The sequence below is a fragment of the Myripristis murdjan genome, chromosome 20 (assembly GCF_902150065.1).
Source record: "Myripristis murdjan chromosome 20, fMyrMur1.1, whole genome shotgun sequence".
NCBI classification, from domain to species: domain Eukaryota; kingdom Metazoa; phylum Chordata; class Actinopteri; order Holocentriformes; family Holocentridae; genus Myripristis; species Myripristis murdjan.
In genome coordinates, this window is record NC_043999.1 from 18256696 (window position 1) to 18280301 (window position 23606).

The 23606-nt window shown below is 41.5% G+C and overlaps 1 protein-coding gene across 3 annotated transcripts in view; it reads right to left on the minus strand.

Moving 5' to 3' along the window:
* Positions 1-23606, minus strand: part of ctnnd2a (catenin (cadherin-associated protein), delta 2a) — a 341708-nt gene that overhangs the window by 83136 nt on the left and 234966 nt on the right. For all 3 annotated transcript variants that reach the window (XM_030079647.1, XM_030079644.1, XM_030079645.1), the window contains exon 14: positions 14925-15138. In XM_030079647.1, coding sequence (XP_029935507.1) covers positions 14925-15138 — 214 coding nt within the window. The remainder of the gene's footprint in view (positions 1-14924; positions 15139-23606) is intronic.

The following is a 23606-nucleotide window of genomic DNA, read 5'->3' on the forward strand; positions in this document are numbered from 1 at the left end:
GACACACACACACACACACACACACACACACACACACAAGATTAGAATCACTATTTCAAGAGGTAATTAAGAACCTAAGAAAAAAGGGAGAGGTTCAGAAAAGAGAGTGATGTAATGAAATTGATAGCAATGCAGATGAATCCTGCCTTTGAATCTTTTGATAAAGCTTTCAATCCATATGGAAAGATGGATACAATTTGAAAAATGATTCTGATCATTTGATCATTTGTTAATTTTTTTCAATTATGCCAAATGACACAAATGAAATTGGAACAGGTTAAAAAAAAACCCCGAAATATTAACATTCCCTCTTTAAAGAGTCCCAGTACACAGCTTTAAAGTCTCTTTGTCTGTGCTTTTCTCTTTCTCGTTTTTTTTTTTTTTTTCTTTTTTTCTTTTTTATTAATGCAACTGTCAAATCTGTGTTCTCGGGAGGACAGGCCCGCTGCCAAATGAGGACAGTACTCTTTTCCACTTTCCTTTTTCACCTCTTCATTTCTTCTGTCAACTCTCCACATGTGTTATTTCTGGGCAAGCAAATATTTTATAGAATTTCAAACCAAATCATTCCACTAAGCTTTCAGAGATGTCGCAGGAAATACAATTGGTTGTATTTGTTGTGTTTGTTTTTAAACTAAAATGTCTCCTCGCATTGCAGGGGACTGAGGACAATGACCTGTAGGTGTTGTGATATCACATGTCACAGAGGAGGAAAATGTTGTACAGCACAGTTCTCAACTTAGGATAAAAAAAAGTAGAGCCATTGCAGACATTGCAAATTATTCATTTTAAATGTACAGCTATCACATAATGTGGTCAAAGAACTCAACATTCACAGTTTATATGGTTAGTATTCAGTTGACTCAATACAAACTGAAACTGCATTCCAAATTGTCCTAACAGCCCTGTCATTTTTAATAATTTATTGGTACATATAAGAACTGAATGGGCAAGAGAGTTTTTCAAGGCTATTTCTAGTTTTTCACTTGTGAAAAAAATCTATTTCCAGAATTAAAAGTGAACTGACTAAATCTCTGTGCCCGGATTAAATTTGGATACACTTAAAAAGTTGACTTCATTCAAAAGCTCTTTTTTTAGAATGCCACCCACATTTTAACAGTAATGCCAGACTCTGCAATGTACCTGATACCCATGTTATCTGACGAAATTCATTAATTGTTGGATCAAGGCAGATAGCCAACCGTCCAACAAGTCCTGCACAAAAATACACACACTTACACACACACATTATAGGCACCTGCACATACAAACATTTCATGCACTCACTTGCATGGACACATATACTTGAAGGCAAGAATGAGCACAGAGATGCATTTGGTATGCGAAGAGGCACACACACACACACACACACACATACATACACACACACACACACACACACACACACACACACACACACACACACACTCCTCCTGTCCCTGTCAGATGGACTACCACATGCCTCTCTGCAGAAGGGTGAGAGAACTGGCATTGTACTGGTCAACTGTGATACACACAAACATTCACACATGCATGCTTGTACACACACACACACACACACACACACACATCTAATCAGCATTCTAGCATTTTAAATATGGTAATTAGTTTGTGCTAGCACTGGACATCCGTGCGGAGGGAGAAGCAGAGACAGATATAGTAACACCATTAAGATAAAAAGTGTTTGAGAAAGAAAGGGTGACAGAGACAAAAGACACAAAAATAGAAAAGTAATGAGAGGGGAAAAACAGAGCAGGACAAGCTGAGTGATGGCTGAGACAGACAGCCCGGCTCAGAAAACAGAGGAGACGTGAAGCATATTTTGAAGATGACAAACTATAAAAAGCCAGTGCCAGTGGTGGTGAGGGTCAGCGTCTCTCTCATGTGAGACTCCAGATGTCACAGATCCCAGATGCCAGATATCATTTATTTGCACAGTTAGAACGCAAATACAACATGGGTAAAATGTAACACTGTCACTTTTTGTTGTGTATGTGGTGAATCACAAAGTCTGTCAGCTGGATGGGAGATGTCAGGTGGTCCTTCCTGCCTATCACACACTATAATAGACACAACACCTGCTTCGGTCCAGTTTTGTAAGGTGTGACTGTAAACACAAACAGTAGCGGCAGCAAGCAGGCACAGTGGTTCTTGAACAAGACACTGAATCCCCACCAACTTCACGGCCGCTGTGGTGCAGCTGAGCCTGACCTCTGACCTCCCAGTGGAGCAGAGAAAATGAGGACGGGATTTCCCCTTCACAAATGGAGAGATCACTACATATATTTATAAAAATTCCCCACTCGCCCATTTTGCAGTCTTGTTTCTCATTCAAGCTCGGGTCTTCTACCAGAGGCCTGGGAGCCTGAGGGTTCTGCGCAGCATCTTCGCTGTTCTGAGGACGGAGATCTCAGATGTCGTCCCTGGGATCTGCTGGAGCCACTCGCCCAGTTTGGGGGTCACAGCCCAAAGAGCTCCGATTACCACCAGCACCACTGTTACCTTCACTCCCCACATCTTCTCTAGCTCCTCTTTCAGCCCTTACACTGTGTGTGTGTGTGTGTGTGTGTGTGTGTGTGCACTTCATGTTTGAAGGCTTGTCATACATGTTTAATACAGAAATAGAGGACACAGCCAGCAAAATAAATAAATAAAATAAAATAAAAAAGTTTTCTGCTAACAAGACTGAATTAGACAAGATAAGCAAAAAAGAGTAAGTATGTGACCCTCAATAAACATGAAACCAATACAAAGCCCACGATAACTTTGTGTGGAGGCACTGGGCATTGATTAGAGGCCAATTTTGCATCACAGAAACGCCCGTGTTGACAGAAACAGAGACGCCTGTGTTGATGCCTGACGGCAAACTCCATATCTGTCAATCATAATGAAACTCTGAAAATGACAGGCAAAGATAAAGGGGTGTGAGGAAGAAAAAGAAAAGGACAGGTACAAACGGAGGAGTGAGAAAACAAAGGGGGAGAGAGAGAGAAACAAAAGACAGAAGATGTACAGAATAGAGTGCACAACAAAGATGACGAAGATGAGAAATGACAGCCATTGAAAGATTACTTTGATTTCCAGGTGGGTCAGTTCCTAATTAGGATGTGCTTAATAAGATTGGAAATTTCTGAACATGTTTCCCATACAGAATCTCAATGTTATGTCATTGTCAAAAGGGCTGTATACATCCTTATACCATTTCCTAACTCTAGCCTGTGAAGTTTTGCCAAAAATGTATTCGCGCGAAACAGTAGAACAAAAAGTCAAAGTGAGAGAAAAGCAGTGTAATTCAGACAAAAAAGATGAAAATGTAAGAAAGGTGAAAAATTGTGTGACAAAATAAAACAGGATGAAAGAGCCAGCGCAAAGAGTGAAATAAAAGTGTGAGAGAAAAATGATAACAGTAGCAAAAAGAGAGAGAGAATGACAGAGGGCGACAGTGTCTGTTTGTGTGTGAGAATGAGACAGACAGAGAGGAGAGAAAAGACAAGGAAGACAATAATAAAGCAATGACCTTGTATTCTGTCTGCAAGCAATCAAGTGCTTACACTAAGGCTGCATGTGTGTGTGTGTGTGTGTGTGTGTGTGTGTGTGTACTTGCTTGCGTGCCAACATTTGCCTTTACTGACTTTCACTAATCAGCCTCATGTTTCACTTTCACTCAAGTCTTTCTATCCCCCTCCCCTCCTCAATTTGTCTGTATCTTCTTTTGCACCTAGGTAACACACACACACACACTTACAAACACACAAAGATAACTCTTGGTTATGCCTTGAGGAGGAATGCAGATACACACATCCGAGGCACACCACTTCACTTCACTACTCTCTCTTTCGCTCTCTCTCCCTCTCACTCACCCTCCCTCCCTTTCTCTCTCTCTCTCTCTCTCCCTCTCTCTCTCTCTCTCTCTCACTCTTTCTCACTCTCTCACTCCCTCTCAATCTCTCTTTCTCTCTCTAGTCAATCTCTCAAGTGGTGTGTGTTGTCACTGTGTGATTGTAATCACGTTAAACGGGCCTTGTCTCTGATGAGCTGACAACAACCTGTCTGCTGGCTAGCAGAGTAGACATGCAACAGCTTTCTCTTCTGCTCACACATACACACTCCCACCCTTGCACACACACTGACATACAAAGGCACTTGGAGTGGGTCAGGGATGAAAAGGTGTGGTTCTGATACAAATTTTTGGATAGGGAAATAGACAGAGGAAGAAAAAAGTGAGATTGAACATGAGGGACAAAGACAGAGAGAGAAATAGACTCTTTATTGTTTTCTGGGGCAAGGACATTGTGTCTACATCACTCTGACATTGGCCAAATTCAAGGCAAGACACACACACACACACACACACACACACACACACACACACACACACGCCTGCTCTAGAAACATAGCTGTGTAACGCTTCAATAGGTCCAGTCTCCTTATGGGAATAAGATCAGGTGATCAACATCCGATGACATCATACTGGAGCGTGTGTGTGTGTGTGCGTGTGTGTGTGTGTGTGTGTGTGTGTGTGTGCGCGTGTGTGTTTCTTCTCTCTAGCTACATCTCTTTATCTCTTTCTTTCCCTCTGCTCTAACCTGCTGCCTCCACATGCTTGACGGACAGTTTCCGAGGAGTCGGCTGGTTTGGGGAAATGGGGAGATGATTGCATGAATTCATGAATAAATGAGAGTACGACTAGTGAGGGGAGCGAGAGACCTGTTAGGCCTCAAGTGGCAATGTTTTATTAAACAGACTTCATCTGTGTGGCTCCATGTGAATTAGTTAGCCACGAGGTCGGAACCTGCTGATGAGTAAACCCAAAGACGTCAAATTACACAGGTAATGTCTCTGGGAGAAAAAAAAAAAAAAATCTGATTTTTCAGGTGACATACTGTGAACAGTAAATTATCAACTGTTGACTTGGCCCCAGGGTCTTAAAATGATTTCTGTCCCCTCCTAGTGTGTGTGTGTGTGTGTGCGTGTGTGTGTGTGTGTGTCTGTGAGTGAGACATATGTCAGCATACAGTGAAGACCTCTAGTCCAGTGGGTAAAGCATGGCACTGACACTGCCCATATTACAACTTCTATTTCCACCTTTGCTGAAAATGTATACACTTACAATAATCAAAGCATTTACCAAATTGCACATCATCACTGGTGTTAAAACCTTTTATCTCCAAAATGTCAACTTTTCAGCAGCCAAGAAAAGCCAGCTTGTTATCAGCTTGACCACCATATATTTCTGTTTATCCAGTGGGACTGAAAAGGGTTTTATAATCATAGTGATGGTAGACTACTCTTGACCCATAAAAATCATGTAGTCCTTGAGGTTAAAGAATGAAAATCACTAAAGCTGGAGTTAAGGGTTTTTCACATGACATCAGCAAAATGCTATGTTGAATTAAAGCTGCCAGAAGTGGAGGCTTCTGCAGGACACTGACAATTTACACCATGGTGGTGGCAGCAATAAAAATCATCCTGGTGAAAGCATTCTCTTCCCCCACAGGAATTGCCATTATAATTTTAATGGGGTTCTGTCCTCAGCTGCATTTCACAGGAGGGTCCAGCTTTTACTTGAAATTAAAGTGGCTTTGACAAATATCAATACAGTGGACATGGGGATTCACATCATCCACTTATTCATGCCTCACTGTAAAGGAAAACAAAGGGGAGGGATTTTCTGTTAAAAGATGTCAGCGGTGTATCTTCACTTTGATGACTTATTACAAACATCGGCTCATACCAACAGGTTCTGGTTATTTTTACATGCATATGAAAATGTGGTTACCTGTTTGTGTTGCTTCCAGATGTTCCATTCTATTTCTATTTATTCCCACTCGTGTTTCTAATGCTAACTGTTTTCAGCAACAGGCTGTTGCTTACCTCTGGTGGCTGACTAGCTGGCTGAGTAGAGCAAAATGTGACTTTGCCCTTAATCTTTCAAAAAGGCAAAGCACACCAGCTAAAGGTCGAAAACTTTGGTAACATCTACCGTAGGAGTGTTGCAGCTAACTTACGAGTTACAAATTGAAGAATTGTGCATTCACTCATGCATTTTGACCTTAGGAGTTTTTCTCAGCAGTTACTTCTCAAATCTACCACCATGTCTGTGCAGGAAGGAGCAGGAGCAGGGTTATGTCACGGTCTGTTGCCTCAAGGTGAAGGTACGAGTAAGGATAGCATCTCCTATTGACACACCAAAGCCTCTGCATCGATCACACTTTGACTGACAGGCCCGGAAGCCTTGACTTCGTCCTATCTACCTCACACTGAGACCCAGGAAGCCAATAAAGCATGGCTAAATTTAAACTCCAGGACCGGCAGGGAGATAGGGTAAGTTGTTGGCAGGAAGGTTTTACCGGTTGCACAAAACCTGATGCCCTGTTTCATTTCCTTGGTCCTAAACAGATTCCTTAATCACAGAGAATGGGGAGCTTGCTTTGACGTAGCTGACAGCCCATAGGCAGTAATGAGGAGGCTGATTTGTTATGACTGAGGGAACACCACTTTTTTGAGACAAGCAACTGTAGGCTGTGTCTATTGATGTCATTTGCGTATATTCCAGCGCCCTGATGAACCCACGGTGGACACCAACTGACACTTACTTGCATTCAAATCATTTAGCCACCAATTAGTCAGGAAGGTCAGGCTTTGAGCAGAATGTAATTTGGCATTACTATAGATCCCATTTCTTCTTGCTAGACGTCAGTGCAGAGGAGCCAACAAGCTTATTATGGTCTTTGTTAACTCTTTTTCGACCAGGCAAGTTGTCTACACATTGTGACAGCAATGGCCACTAGGAGGGACTCTACTTATCATTTTCCTGACTCTACTTATCATTTTCCTGCCAAGACTAACCCAGTGACAGCAAGAATATGAACCAGGAATCTCCTGGTCCCAAGGGCCACTAAAGCTTGACAGGCTGAGTGTTTGTAAAAGAGGGGAGGTGAGGGGGCTGCGCCTCACATTTGGTTTATATTGACTGATTTGCAAACTAAATTTTTTTGTTAAATGGTTACCTTCACTTGGTGAGGAATAATGATAGCATTAAAGAAACAATTTGAGATTGCAGCATTGAAGTCACGTCAACAAACCTCAAGTCCAAATTGAGTTCAAAGTCCTCCATGTTCAAGTCGCAAATGTCATGTCAATGCGTCAAGTCCTCAGTACTCAAGTTCATGTCAAAGATTTCAACCAGTTTGTGTTCAAGTAATCAATGCTACACAAAAATAATATACTGTATACAAATTCACATCTGTCATATTACAGGTTTTCTTAGATATAAAGGTGATTTTTTAAAAGCTTCTGTAGGTAATTTTTTTTTTTTTTTTTTTTTTTTTTTTTTGGAGTGGGCAGACTGCCGTCAAAAATTTGAAGTCAGAACAGCTCAAACCAACTGAGATAGCTTGTTCACATCACTGCTGTGTGCATGCTACCTTGGGCATGAGGCTTTGATGCCGATGCAATGAGGAAATAGGAAGTGGTGAGCAATAAATATGGTAAGCTGAACTAAATTACTACAGCCCGGCCTGAAAACGAACTCAAACATGGACAGGTGACTTTGGCTCAGACACAGGTAATGTGGACTGGACTCGGACCTGACTCAGATTCGACTTGAACACAGGAACTGTAACTCGACTTTGACTCAAGGTCTAATAACTTGACTGTAACACTGCTGGTCAAAGTAATAAACTACACACTATTCGCAAACATTATTAAAAGTAAATAATTACTTTCTTGCCCACTGTGAGGGTTAAGGTCAGAGGGTCTCGTATTGTTTTGCCTGTAAGGCCCTGTGAGACTGTAGCAGTGATTAAAGGCTAAAAATAAACCTGAACTTACTGTAATTCCAATATTTCTGACTTGATTTACATACTAATTAAACTGCATTTGAAAATTGGGTGATTTAGCAACAGGGCGCTCCACAAGGTATTTGAGTCATGGATTTCAGAATTGTAAAAAACTGATTGTGCACCACTGGGATGCCAACAATTGAAATGTGGAGTTCACCGGTAAGTAAGTCAGCAAACAGACAGCTGGGTAGAGTCATGCATAACACTGATTCACTTAGCCAGCAGCAGGGGACAGCCAGCTAGAGAAGGGCAGAGTGAGAAAGAGAGAGAAAGGAAAGATAGAAAAATGAAAAAGAGAAAGATAAGAAAGTTCACAGTGCCTTGTGTGTGTGTGTATGTGTATGCAAGCTTGTGCACACAAGACGATTATTTGTGAAAGTCAGAGCCTGAAATATGATGCACTTTGACTAGCGGTGCATTTAATTCATTTGTTAATCTGCTTACAGGCCACACACACAAACACTATCGAACACACACTAACACACACACACAGACACACACTGTCTCTAGCTGTGCTTTTAATCTCTAAGTCGCTCCACCATTGCTGTGACATTCTTTAGGGTGCCAGCCTGTCCCTATGGGCGAAGTCTAGTGACTGTCATCAGTGACACTCACAGCTTAGCATCAACAGTAAATACTCTCTCCAAATTTTGAAGGGTGCATTCTTGCTTCTTTTCTGAAATAAAAAAAAAAAAAAAACATAGCCTTTTTCATAGAGGAGCAGGGGCCTGTACAGTTAACATGGTGCTTATGCATGACAGGATTCATAAAGTGAGGTCATCGATTTTTGAGTTTGCTATTCCTACCTATGTCCACTGCTTCACTGTTGTTTGTCCAATCCTCCTTCAGTCCTCCCTGCCTCCCTTCCTTTTTGTCCTTCTTTCCTAATATTGATCATCCCTTTATTCTTTTGTTCCTTCATTGCCTTGCTCTTTCATTACTTCATCCCTAACTATTGTCTTTTGCCACAAAAACTATCAATAGCCTGTCAGAGGAAGACAGAGAGAGCACAGCTTGCTTCCTTCCTTCTGGTCTCTATTTCTTCTTGCTTCTCCTTTCTTTTATAGGCCTTTACCATCTTTCCCTATTTCTCTCTTTGTTTCTCTGCTTATTTCTACCTTCTTTCCTCACTCCGTCCATTCTATTGTGTGGTGTTACAAAAAAGTCTGGACAATACAAGAAGATTCTGTCCTCCTTCCCCTTCCCACCTTCCGCCCTCTTTCCCTCCACCACTTGCTTACTTTCTTTTTCTCTCTTCCTTCTCCCTCCTCCGTCTGGTGTGCTGTTATCAGTATTCGAGAGGTCTGAGGAGAGACAAAACATCTCACTGGCTTGCTGGCTGTCATTGTTTTGATCCACCGAGTCCCCATCTCCTCAGAGAACAAGTGACCTATGGGGATGCATCTGGGGATGGATTGTTAGAGTGTATGTGTGTGAGTGTGTGTGTGGAGATGAGTTTTGTCCGGCTGAGGAACAATAGGGTCACAGGTCAAATTGAACATGAGGGGCCCCACCGACTTTATCTCAGTATTCAGTGTGTGCATGCCCGTGCGTTATGTGTGTGCCTGTGAGTTTGTGCAGCTGTCTGCAGCTGTGTCTGTGTGTTTATGCTAGGATCTATGTCTGTGTGTGTGTGTGTGTGTGTGTGTGTGTACTTTATCTTGGGAAATGTCCAATCCTCTCGTATAAGTGTGCGCATGTCTCTCTTATCTCAGGACTAGCCCGGTGCAAAAAAAAAGGCTTTTGTCTGAGCAAAGAAAGAGAAACAATAGTGATACAACTGTAGATACACACAGTCCAGCTCAATGTGATGAAAGACAGTGAGACACGCAGAAAACTGACATGCATGCATGGATGGAGAGAAGAGGAGAGGATTGGAGAGAGGAGATGAGAGGGAGGTTTTTCTCAAGGGAGCCATCTCACATACTCCTTTAACCTGCCAGGGAAAACAGCTCATCGGAGCACCTGATAGGCTGCTGAGTCTCTATTCTCCGGCCTATCACATGTCACAACTCATCTGGCACTTCCTGTAAATGGACACCATCTCTGCTCTGTCAACCTGCCAAACAAGCATTGATTGTTTCTTCTTTTTTTTTTTTTTTTTTTTTTGGCATTTCTGCTTTATTTGATAGTGACAGTAGAGAGAGACAGGAAAGGCAGAGGAGAGAGAGAGGCTGACATGCAGCAAATGGCTTGGGCTCGGATTCAAACCCAGGTCATTGCAGTAAAGACTCAGCCTTGATAAGTGGTACACACTCTACCATGGGAGCTACAAGGGCGCCCCTGGCATCGATTATTTCTTTGCTGAACTTCATTTTGCTTTCCTTGGTTTCATACTTTCTAAACTGAATCCTCAACGGCTCAGAAACCAAAACCTAAACTAAACCAAAACTAAAAATGTTGATCTCTTCAAGCATGAGCAAGAAGCATCACCGTAACTCTGCATCCAGTGGCATGCATTTCAAGAATCACCATGTTCAGTGCCTGCGCATTAAATTATGTCTACTCAATCACACAGAAACACATGCCTGCACACACAGTCTTGCATCATTGTAACCTGTCATAATACCATAGAACCAGTGTCACGCTGAAAAATAACAGCACACCGAGATTACATACGTGCTCCAGGTGGTGTATGTGCGTGTGTATGTGTGTGTGCATGTGTGTTTGAGAGAGAGAGAAAAAGGACACAGTGCATGTTCACAGGGCCTCTACATCATGTACATTACATACATTTAAATTTTTACTGGGAGGTATATTGCAAGGTATTTCAAGAAGCAGGGAAATCAAATTGTATTAGTTGATGTTGTGTGTGTGTGTGTGTGTGTGTGTGTGTGTGTTGTGTATGGGTCGATACTTTTGCATCTTTTATCCATACATTTTCTCCCTGCACTAATGTCTGCATGTGAGCGTATTTGTGCGTGTGAGTGTGTGTGTGTGTTCTGTGTGTGTATGTGTTGTACTTGTATATGTACCTGTGTGTGTGACAAAATGAATATTTGTGTGTGTGTTTGTGTTTGAGTGTGCATTTGTGTACGTGGGTTTGTGCAGTGTGTGTGTGTGTGTGTCTGCACATACATGCTGCCCTGCCAGTGAGTGTGGTCCTGTAGACTCAGTGGTCAATCACACACACACACACACACACACACACACACACACACACACGCACACGCACACGCACACGCACACGCACACACACACACACACACACAGATAAGACAGATAAGACAGATTTTCACTGTGTTACAATCTAACCATCTGGTAAACGAATGAAAAGAGAAGACTCGTACACAAACACTCCTGAGGAGAAAGAGCCTCTAAAAAACGAGTCCTCTCCCCTGCATTCTTCAGAGTTGTGCCTGAGAGTCCTAGTTTGTTGAAAAGAATAGCGACTGAATATTAAATATCCTTCAGAAGGAATGTTAAATTGTCTGCCATCTGAAAGAGTGCAAGATGAAGAGCCTTGGTTCACAAGAGTGAATGAGTAGCTTTGAAAGGCTTTTCTGAAGAACATTCTTTCAGTCACAGTAAATAAAGTATAGAAAACTTCTCCATGAAGTGAAACTGCTAGGAAAAACAATTATTGACACTGTGTGAAGCAGTGTGGTGTTATTAGATCCATTTTAGAAAGACTTCAGTCCCAAATTTAATTATTTTTGCCAGCCTATATTACATTTGTAGCCTCATGTTGTTTGACATTGCAATTTTATGGCTATGAAAACCAACTGAGACATACCCTGGAGTGGGTTGTCCACTTAAAAAGAGCATGTATTTAACTGGTGAAATGACTGCTTTATGTAATTTGATGTTAACTAACTTCTCAAGGCTCACACTGATTCTGCCTCAAGTCATAGTACAATATGCTATAATGAGTGAGGTAAATTATATATATCAATAATTATCTGATAAGCTCCGGAAAATCTAAGTATTGTCAAGACTAGCGAAGCCAGTGGGTTGCTATTTAATTTAATTTCATTTGAACTGCTTGTTTCAAAAGGGATGATGAGCAAATTGTTAAAAAGCATAAACATATGGTTCATTATTTAGCAGATAATTAACAGAAATGAAATAATTAAATGAGATAATGATAGATTTAAGATAAAAAAAAAAAAACATCTTTCTTGGCAAAGGAGAAATGCTTACTAACAACATTGCTAGCTGCCACTGTATTTGAGATGAACCTTTATGATATACATATATATATATATATATACATATATGTGTGTGTGTATACATATACATATATATATATATATACACTATATTACCAAAAGTATTCGCTCACCTGCCTTTACTCATACTATGAACTGAAGTGCCATCCCATTCCTAACCCATAGAGTTCAATATGATGTCGGTCCACCTTTTGCAGCTATTACAGCTTCAACTCTTCTGGGAAGACTGTCCACAAGGTTGAGGAGAGTGTTTATAGGAATTTTTGACCATTCTTCCAAAAGCGCATTGGTGAGATCACACACTGATGTTGGTCGAGAAGGCCTGGCTCTCAGTCTCCGCTCTAATTCATCCCAAAGGTGTTCTATCGGGTTCAGATCAGGACTCTGTGCAGGCCAGTCAAGTTCATCCACACCAGACTCTGTCATCCATGTCTTTATGGACCTTGCTTTGTGCACTGGTGCACAGTCATGTTGGAAGAGGAAGGGGCCCGCTCCAAACTGTTCCCACAAGGTTGGGAGCATGGAATTGTCCAAAATGTTTTGGTATCCTGAAGCATTCAAAGTTCCTTTCACTGGAACTAAGGGGCCAAGCCCAACTCCTGAAAAACAACTCCACACCATAATTCCTCCTCCACCAAATTTCACAGTCGGCACAATGCAGTCTGAAATGTACCGTTCTCCTGGCAACCTCCAAACCCAGACTCGTCCATCAGATTGCCAGATGGAAAAGCGTGATTCATCACTGCAGAGAACGCGTCTCCACTGCTCTAGAGGCCAGTGGCGGCGTGCTTTACACCATTGCATCCGACGCTTTGCATTGCACTTGGTGATGTGTGGCTTGGCTGCAGCTGCTCGGCCATGGAAACCCATTCCATGAAGCTCTCTGCGTACTGTACTTGGGCTAATCTGAAGGTCACATGAAGTTTGTAGCTCTGTAGCAATTGACTGTGCAGAAAGTCGGCGACCTCTTTGCACTATGCGCTTCAGCATCCGCTGACCCCTCTCCGTCACTTTACGTGGCCTACCACTTCGTGGCTGAGTTGCTGTTGTTCCCAAACGCTTCCATTTTGTTATAATAGAGCTGACAGTTGACTGTGGAATATTTAGGAGCGAGGAAATTTCACGACTGGATTTGTTGCACAGGTGGCATCCTATGACAGTTCCACGCTGGAATTCACTGAGCTCCTGAGAGCGGCCCATTCTTTCACAAATGTCTTGTTTCACAGTCTGCATGCCTGAGTGCTTGATTTTATACACCTGTGGCCAGGCCAAGTGATTAGGACACCTGATTCTGATCATTTGAATGGGTGAGCGAATACTTTTGGTAATATAGTGTATATATATATATATATGTATACACACACACACACACACACACACACATCTATATCTATATATGGATATAGATAGATATAGATATAAACTAGGCAAAAAAAGGTCTGCACTGCTTCCTCAGTCTATAATTTCTCCCCTCTATTTATACCCAATAGTGTTGTATCTTATACCGGTGTAAAGCCTGAGTCGTCCTCTTTCCAATGAGAGAACTTGTAAGGATCCTGCATTTCTGGAATGAGTGACACCGGTGAATGTGTGGGAAGCGACCAATTTTTTTTTGACAAAATCCCCTGCAATATTTTTTCAGTTGATCATTTCTCCCATTTAACAATACCGATTGGTGTTGCCTTTTATACTGTTAGAAAGCCTGATTAGTCCCCTTTTCAATGAGAAATAAGTTGTAAGGATTGTCAATTGATTGGTATGACCAACATGGCTAAACATGTCCCCCCCCCCTCCCCTTTTTGAGGGGAGCAAAATCCCCATTCAATGTCCTTTCAGTCAATCAAAATTCCCTTCAGTGTTCTTGTGTTGGAAATTTAAATTGCACTCACAGGTGTACCTAACTGGCACTTAATTGACAGCATATGGCAAAATGAGAAAGTGAATAAAATATTGTGCTTCCCACCTGTTTAGCTGTATTGCCTCATCCTTACAGTTATACCCTACTGTAAAGGGGACTGGCATTCCAACAGTATAACTCACAAATCCAATTGGTCTGATCACAGGGGAGAAATGATCGACTGAAAACACACTGAATGGGATTTTGCTCCCCTCCAAAAGGGGGGGAAGGGACATGTTTAGCCATGTTGGTCATACCAATCGATTGACAATCCTTACAACTTATTTCTCATTGAAAAGGGGACTAATCAGGTGTTCTAACGGTATAAAAGGCAACACCAATCGGTGTATATATATATATATATATATATATGGGAATTATGATCTCTTTGATGATATCTTTTGCATATTCTGACTTTTTTGATATTACAGCAGCAAGCAAAAGATCTTACAGTGCAAATATTTGTTCACAAAAAAAGAGTGATACTGACAAAGGTAAGTTACAAATTCTCAAAAAAGTTTTCTCCTTCATATACTGAAGTCCTTCATGTATATTTCACTCTGAAACTACACAGCAGGTGAGCAATTGGAAGCTTTTTTTTTTTTGTTACTATTTTGGCTCAGAAAAATTATTCACCACAAGATAGTCTTCTAAATTCACTGTAACAGATTTTCCCCAAATTTCTGGCAGAAACTCAAACCAAAACATGAAAAGTATTACTTACTTTGTGACCCAGATTTGGTGTGTGTGAGTATGTGTGTTTGAGTTGAGGTGTGCATATGTGAGAGTATGACTCTGATCTCCAAGCCTCCACATATCGAATCATGTTCCCTCACTCACACAAACATACAAAAACACACACACTCTTGCCTTCACCTCTCCTGAGGCTGTGGAGTCAAATATGAAAATAACTAGCTGGACTGTGAGATTACATACACACCGGAGGGCATATGTGTGTGTTTGTGCACACATGGGAGTATCTGATACTATACTGTAACCTCCCCCACTCACCTGTGACCAGCTCTCTGATCTCCACGTCTCCTGTCTTCCTCAGCAGGCGGACCAAGGCAGGGATCCCCCCGCAGTTCTTCAGGGCCACTTTGTTCTCGTCGTTGGCCTTGCCGTACACAAGGTTCCTCAGGGCTCCGCAGGCGCTGCGGTGAACCTCACTCATCCTGTGGTCCAGCAGGTCAACCAGCAGCTGGATACCGCCCTGGCGACGGATCTGGGAATAAGAAAGAGAAAATAAAAGTGTCTCAGTGATAACTGCACTTGGGTTCTGTGTATAAATTAATCAAAAAAAAAGGAATCACCACTGTTGGAACTATCAATTTATACTACTATCATTAATACAACCGTATGTGTTAAAACAGCTGGGGCAGTGGGACTTTTACGTCCCCCAGCCCAATAAAAAAGGAGGCCTGGCTCTGTAGCATTTTAGCATTGGTGTATAATTACCACAATTATTTGATGACTCTACTATAATTACTATAAACAAACCATACCATCTCCATGCGAGATGATTGGCCTCTTGCAGCCTTTTACACTGTGTGCCACCAGGTCACATATCTTGGGGAATTTAACACAAACAGAGACTTTGCTCTATAGTAAGAGGTAAAGTAAGAGGTTTATGGATAGTGTGGTTTAAATTTAGGAAACACTAGCACTAACAATATTACATGTATGAAACAGATAGCAATAGTCTTGACCGTTGTCTTATTTGTTTAAGGTAATTACATCACGGTGGCACAATCAATTTGACAAGATATGTTTTAATGTTTAAAAATAAACATTTTTAAACCAAAAGGCTCACACCTATTACCGTCATGGTAACTCAAAAACAATATATTCACATCTGTCATTAGTATCATTACGGTAAATGTAAGTGCAGCTGAAGTAGTTGTTTGAATAACTTTGATTTGATGAATGTTGGCTGGCTGTTGTCTTGTCTGTAAGTTGTAGCTGAACCATTGTACTTTACCACAGTTTAAACTGTAGCAGCTGTGCGTAGGACAGTACAGTTCTGTCCAATGGCAGCCAGCCATCTGCATTCTCATCATTACACTGGTGCTGCTGTTTACTCTACTAATAAATAATGAAGAATGAGGAATTTACAGAGTTGCTGCTGTGTGAGTTAGGTCTCTCTGAAATAATCTGAATGTTGCAAGGAGGTCAAACAACACTGTGAGAAAACAAAGCTCGGATATTGCCATGTGTTTTTCATACAGCAGGAGCACACGGGCTTGGAAAGATACAGCTAACTTCCCTGTGATTCAACCAGTCTAACGGTGTTAGAGTTATTTAACAGCTGATGCCAAGAGAATACCATGAGAGGGAAATCTCAGTAGAACTGTGAAGCCTTTCATTTGGTCTTTGAAGATACACACAGCCCAGATACAGATGCTCATACACAGTGACACTTGTGGGATGACACGGGCCCACATACTGTACATTCAGATTCACTGATGCACACAGACTTCGCTCTATTATCTCTCCTATGCTGGGTTGAAAACAAAGAGCAGTCACAGTCAAAATGTTGGGTGGCATCGGCTGCTTTGTTTGTCTTCGCAGGCAGCCTTTTTGGTTACCGTCTGCTGTTTCTTTCAACTGCCAAGGAATGAAACTCCCCAGTTGATGTGGCCAGTGGACAAATAAATGTTTCTTACCTAGCTCCTTCTCTATGTTTTCTCTTTTTTCTTTCTGTATCATTAATATGTCTGTGTGTGCTTGCAGGTTCTGCCAATCCAATGAAAAACTCTGTGTCCCAATTAAGTACACTATGACACAGCTAATGACTGTGCTTTCATGAAATGACACTTAATTACATTGATGAGAGAAAGAAACAGCCCTAAACTCAAAGAGCTGTGACAGAGCTTTGCTCATAATCGAACAGGCAATACGTTAAATTACAATATTCTACTGCGTCTCTTCCACCACGTCTCATTCTGCTATTCTGTCTTTACCTCTGTTTGTCTGCTTCTGCCTTGCAGCAGCCTTTTCTGTTTGCTTCACTGGCCCTCGCATGAGCACACATATGCACTAATGCATTATTACTGGCCTAACCTATTACTAATGGCACCTTTGGCTTCCGCTCACAGTGCAGTTTCCATCATTAGTTGCTATAAATCTAATTAGGAGGTGCAGGAGTGAAGCACGACTCTTGCTCAAAATACAGAACAGTAGTCCGTTTTGCTTTCTAAGACTGAAAACATGGCAATGCTATATATGTTGTGCTTGCACAGTGACTCTTGATCTGGCATGATTTCCTTATCCAAAGTACTGTGCTTACGATGGAAGCGCAGATCCATAATTGTTTTTGCGTATTGTTGGCCTCACTTTCAGCATGTCATCTTACCACCCACGCTGCTGTTAAATGTAAATCATTACATTAACATTACATTCCAGGGCAAACTTCCTTTCATGATAACCTGTAAGCAACACCATTACGTTTCAGATGTAATTCACGCTATTAACATCTGCTAAATCTTCCCACATGAATCACTTCTCTCTCGTCTCCACTTCCTGATTTGTTTTTAAACCCATGTGCTTGCCACCAATTCAGAGTCATGCACACTAGAATTAGATAGAGACTATGTCTACCACACAAGGCTGTGGAGGTCGTCTAATGGTATTATTTAGAGCAGTAAGCCTTGTGACTGCAAAAACTCAGTTCAAAGTGACTCTGCAAGGCATTTAACCTCCAGACTGCTCCCAGAGATAATCAATGGCCACAAGTATGTATACAAGCATCTAATCTTGGACTAGCAAAATGAAAAAAAAATGCTATCTTTCACTGGATATCAATATTATATATTATATAGATATATATTATTACACTATTGTAGTGCTGCTGTAAAGCCTAGGAACACTCGAATGCAACCAGCTATCTTCTTTGTATTTTAAATACATTATTTTCACAGCTTTCTTTAGGCAACTGCATATCTGTTGCCTGGTTAATTAAATGGTAAAACACACACACACACACACACACACACACACACACACACACACACACACACACACACACACACACACACACACACACACAAACACAAACACAAACAAGCCAATCAGTGCAGATTTATAATCCTGTCCTGACTGTGTGAAAAAGACAGTGCAGCAATCAGGACTGTTAACCCAGTAGGGATCACAATGAGGGCACTCTGGTGTTGCACATTATCCCTTCCCCCTATGGTGTTACACATAATGCCATCCCCCTGTGGTGCTGCACATATTGCCTTCCCTCTATGGTGATGCATTTAAAACCTTCCCCACTGCCTCTCCACTGCAGGGACCTACATCTGCCTTAGGGGGCCAATGAGCTCTAAGAAGCCTGTGTTTAGTCCAGTCGACAGGGGTGTAGCACTAATCACCAGAAACAGGCTGCTGTGATCACCAGGAGACTGCTAGGAACATGGATAGAGCAACTGGTGTGCGTGCATGTGTGTGTGTGTGTGTGTGTGTGTGTGTGTGTGAGAGAGAGAGAGAGAGAGTAATTGAGAGAGAGAGAGTGATTGAGAGAGAGAGAGAGAGAGAGAGAGAGAGAGATTTTATTAAGGAACAGCCCCGTAATCTGTATAACCTTAACCTGTCGTACAGATGGACTGCAAACAGTGCTGAAAGATATGTACAAGTTTTACATTTAAATGAAGTAAGATATGCAATTAACACATTCAACAATTCAATTCAACAATTCAACCAAAAAAGGAGTCAGTAAAGCAACAGAAGATGTCAACAGTATCTTACAAAAAGCTGCATTTAATGCAAATCTTGTAAAAAACTATGAGCATCAAAACAGCATGCTGAAAGGTTTAGAGACTACACAGCCGAGACAACTAGCAATACAAGACGGGAACATTTGGAAAAAACTGCTTTAATGACCTCTATAAAAGTATCCCACCAGAAAAGCTTAACCCAGAAATTAAAACAAAATTAGACAATCAGCCATTAAGAATAAGCAAAAACCACTATGTTACCAAGAGTTGACAGACAAACTGAAAAAGCTTGTGGCACAGATTGTATCAAAAATGAAATACTGAAAAACAGTACCCATGAATTACAAAATGCCATCATTAAACTAAAAACATGACACTGAATGCTGGCTGTTTTCCTGATATCTGGAACCAGGGACTGATCTCCCCAATCCATAAAAATGGAAATAAATCAGACCCTAACAACTACAGAGGGATCTGTGTTAGCAGTAACCTCGGCAAAGTATTCTGTGTTATCCTCAATTCCAGGATACTAACTTTTATTCAAGAAAAAAACATAAGTAAATGTCAAATTGCCTTTCTCCCAGAACATCCAAACGTCCAACCATATTTACACCATATTCCATATTTATACCTTAAAACTTGAATTAATGAACATGTTCACCAGAAAAAAGAGACAAAAAAAATGTATATTATTTCATTGATTTTAAGAAAGCTTTCGATTCTGTTTGGCATAAAGGACTTTATGTCCTTTTGTCTTGAAAGCAAATGCCAGTTAACTTTGAATAACACTGAAATTAAACACAAGGTCCTTTACTTACCTCGGTCTAACTATATCTGCATCAGGAAATTTCAATATGGCAATGAATGCACTGAAAGAAAAAGCTCACACAGCTATGTATGCATTAAAATCCAAATTATTCAACATTAATATTTCAATTACAATCGGGACCAAAGGTTTTGATTGTGTCATTTTACCAATAGCTCTACACAGAAGTGAAATCTGGGGTCCACTCAGTGAATTAGAATTTGACTCGTGGGATAAACACCCAATAGAGGCCCTCCATACTGATTTTTGCAGAAAAATACTCAGTGTTCAAAGGAAAACACCAAGTAACATCTGCTGAGCAGAACTGGGGCATTTTTCAACACTATTAAATATTCAAAAACGTGCATTAACATTCTAAACACACCTAAAACTAAGTCCAACAGATACGCTCCATTTCAAAGCACTTCAAACCCAAGAACTGAACCCTGAACACAGCCTGTCAGTCAGCTGATGATCAACCTGATGAACAATCAGAATTAAACGAATTATGAAACAGTCAAAAGATCTGTATTTAAAACACTGGATAAATGAAACAAGAAGCCTAAATTGATTGATTAAACTGTTATTTAACCATGAACAGAGAATATGTGATGGCTGAATATGTGCACTCTGTCAGAGACAGGAAACAGAGACTGACCCTGACCAAATCCAGGCTCAGTGAGCACAAACTGGCCATAGAAACACAAGGGCACAAACAAACATGGCCCAGAGAAGAACAGCTCTGTGCTCACTGCTCATCAGGGGAAGTGGAAACACAGATGCACTTTCTCCTCCACAGTGATAAGTTTTCCTCAATTAGAGAGCTGCATTTCAAAGAAATAAGTAATATAAGGCCAAATTTCCCCACACTGAGTCCTGAAGAGAACCTGTCTCTTCTCTTCCTGCCACAGCCTGAGGGACTCACAAACTGCGGGATCATCATTAACTGGCTTATTAATTAACTACATATTGATGAATTGTATTAAATTGTACGAATATTGAAATACGTATAATCTATGTAAAATATATATAAATGTCTTAATTGTTCTTGTGAAATGCTTCATACCAGTACAGCAGAACTGAATTGAATTGATTTGAATTGAGAGAGAGACAGAGAGAGAGAGAGAGAGAGAGAGAGAGAGAGAGGGACAGAGAGAGAGAAAGAGAGAGAGAGAGAGAGAAAGAGAGAGAGAGAGAGAGAGAGAGCCTGTCTTTCACACTTACATTTTAACTCGGCCTCAGGAGTCTTGCAGGAGGCAGGATTACTCAGCCAGATAACAGATCATTTTTTTCACAGTTAACTGGGTAATCCTGCTTCTTGAAACCCTCACTTTTTTGCATGCTATCTCCCAGACCTTGGTAATTAAGTACTAGCTAATAATTCCTAGTGTCTGTTTTATTCTCGAGTACCAGATGAGTGGGGTTTGCCACAATAGGGTGATTCAGATAGAATCTGCTAAGTTGACAGGGACACCAATATGCACTAAATATACTTCACGGTGATTGTCTAAAGTCTTGCACTCATCGGTTTGTTCCATGTGGCCACTCCACACATCTGGCATTAGACAAAACAACAACAACAACAACAACAACAAAAACAGAATGTGTACTTGCAAATGCAATTTGATCTGAGTCTACTCTCATCGCAGAGAAAACAGGCAGATGAGAAAACAACCAGATGGAGAGAGGAGGGGAAGGGAGAGAGGGAGGAAGGAGAGCACAAGGAGGTGATGGAGGGCAAGGAGAGGAGGTGGAGGTGTTTGATGACACTGCGGGAGTTTATCGAGCAAAATGACTTTGCTTATCTATTCAATTAAAATGGATTGAGGAATGAATGAATGGCAAACTAACCTCGCTTCGTTGGCCACACAATTTCCTCACCCTGACTTTCCATCCCTCTTAAACCCTCCAATGCCCTGCTCTCCTCCCTAAACCTCCCCTGTGCTTCTCTCCTCTCCACCACCCTCTCTTCTCCTGCCCCTCTCTCGTCTCCCCACCTGATCTCCGCTCCTCTCGTCTCCTCTCCCTTTCTCTTTATGCTTTTGTCACAGTTAATCTGTTATTCCATAAAAGCCATAGCTCCATTACTTTGTATTGCCTCTGAGCTACCTACAAGGCTTGCCAATGCCTCTGTGCCTTTTCCTCTATTCCATGTAAAGAAGATTAGAGGCGCAGATTGATTCGTCTTTGTCTCCCGCTGTTCCACGGAGGCCACGGCTATTGGTAACCCATAGCGACAGCATTGCCGTGGTAACAGTTAGCAGTGGTGACAGCGGGGATTGTGGGAATCAGAGGTGCTGCTGGCGTAAAGCTGGCAGCAGGATACCCGGGTGACACATACCTGGGAGGCTGGCATGTAAAGCACGATGAGTGTGTATGAACCACCACATATGGAACGTCAACATTAATCAGCAGCATTGCGTGGAGGGTTTGCTGCTTGCATGAGACTGAGGAGACAGAGTGAAGACATGTGTCACACCTATCACGCGTGTACACACTCAGACAGGCACATGCTCAGCCCAAGGCGTACCGCATTTTAGAGTCCTTTCAACCCTTGGCTAATTGGGTTCTTGGTGCCAGGCGAACACACCTCCCCGGGACAGTCTGAAGTGGGCTTAACATGACTTTAACCTGTGGCTAGCTAATCTAATCTGGTTCTGAGGCAGGGATACAGCTAATTTTGCCGCAGCATCAACAACAGAATGTAATATATAACTCCTCTGACAGTATAAATCCACCATGACACATACACTAGAGGATCTGCTCTGTTGTTTGAGGAGTAATGCAACAGAGAAAACCATAAACCGCTATTCTTCACAGCTGGGACAGCGGGAAATGTGGTGTAATCCCACTGGTGTGTGTATATGTGTGTGTGTGTTGCTGCACAGGTGGTCCACAGGAGTTTGATGCTGATGTATGAATGGTGACACTGATGTTGATTCATTTTACAGGGGTAGTTCTGCTTTCTCCGACAATAGATCGTGCAGAGTGACGGGCAAGGAGGGGAAAAAGGAAGGTGATGGATAAAGGAGAGGCTACGAGCCACAATACAACTGTTCCAAGTACTTGGTATGCACCACCTCGGACCACTGAGCCAGAGATAACATATTAAACCAGACACATTCTCTAAAGGTTACCTGGAGGGAAGGAATACTCTGAGGCGATGGATTAACACCAGTTTTGCTCAAGTGACCAAAAAAAAAAAAAAAAAAAAAAAGACATGTTTGATTTTATTGAACACGCTTTCCTCTGCTTCAACCGGGCCTGCTCACATCAAAAAGGTCATGCAAGGAGTATTATTAATCAAAGCAGTCTTTGATCCACTACATGGATATCACATTACCATTCTGATGCCTTTGAGCAAGGCATCTCAACTTATAAAGCCTTTTGTTGCCAGTGGTGACATATAAAAGCTAGACTGGCATGATTTAGATTGGAAAAACAACTGCTACTGGCTCAGCAGCCAGGCTAAATGTGACATGATGAAAAGAATGGATAATGACAAGTACTATGTATGAAATTACACGTATGTATGCATTTCAATGCAAGTGAAAATATGCACAATGTAAACACACACACATATATATAAGCAGAACAGAGGGAAGGAAGTGGGAAACAAAACAAAAGGGAAAAAATGGGGCAGACCCTTGCTTGTAGCCTTCAGAACAGAATTTGTGTGTATTTGTAAGATCGCCGATGCATTCAAATCTACACATCTAAATCCTGAGGTTAGCCATGATGGCTTTACCAATTTGTATGCCTGTGCTGTCAACAGGCTGTAAAACGGTGAGGATTAATATCTTAATGCTAACAGGCATAAAAAGAGTTTGTTGAGTTTGATGTAACCCCCAGAGAACCTGGGAAATCCCTGTGTTCATACTATAAAGTCAAGCATCCATGCCATAAAATAACATTAAAAAAGAAGGTGGGATGGGTTGGACTGAAGGTAATTAGTATTAAAATAAGGCAGGAGGAATATGTGAGGTTGTGAAATAATGAAATGGATGTTATGAGAGACAGTGAGAGAGAGAGAGAGAGAGAGGTGAAAGGAGAGAAAAGAAAAGGAGTCTGGGGGCACGTTCCTCTCCCTTCAGCCGGTCTGTTGGATAAATGGTTATCGACAGGCCCGCTACCCGAAAAGAATTACTGATGGCACTGAACTTTAGCCAGACA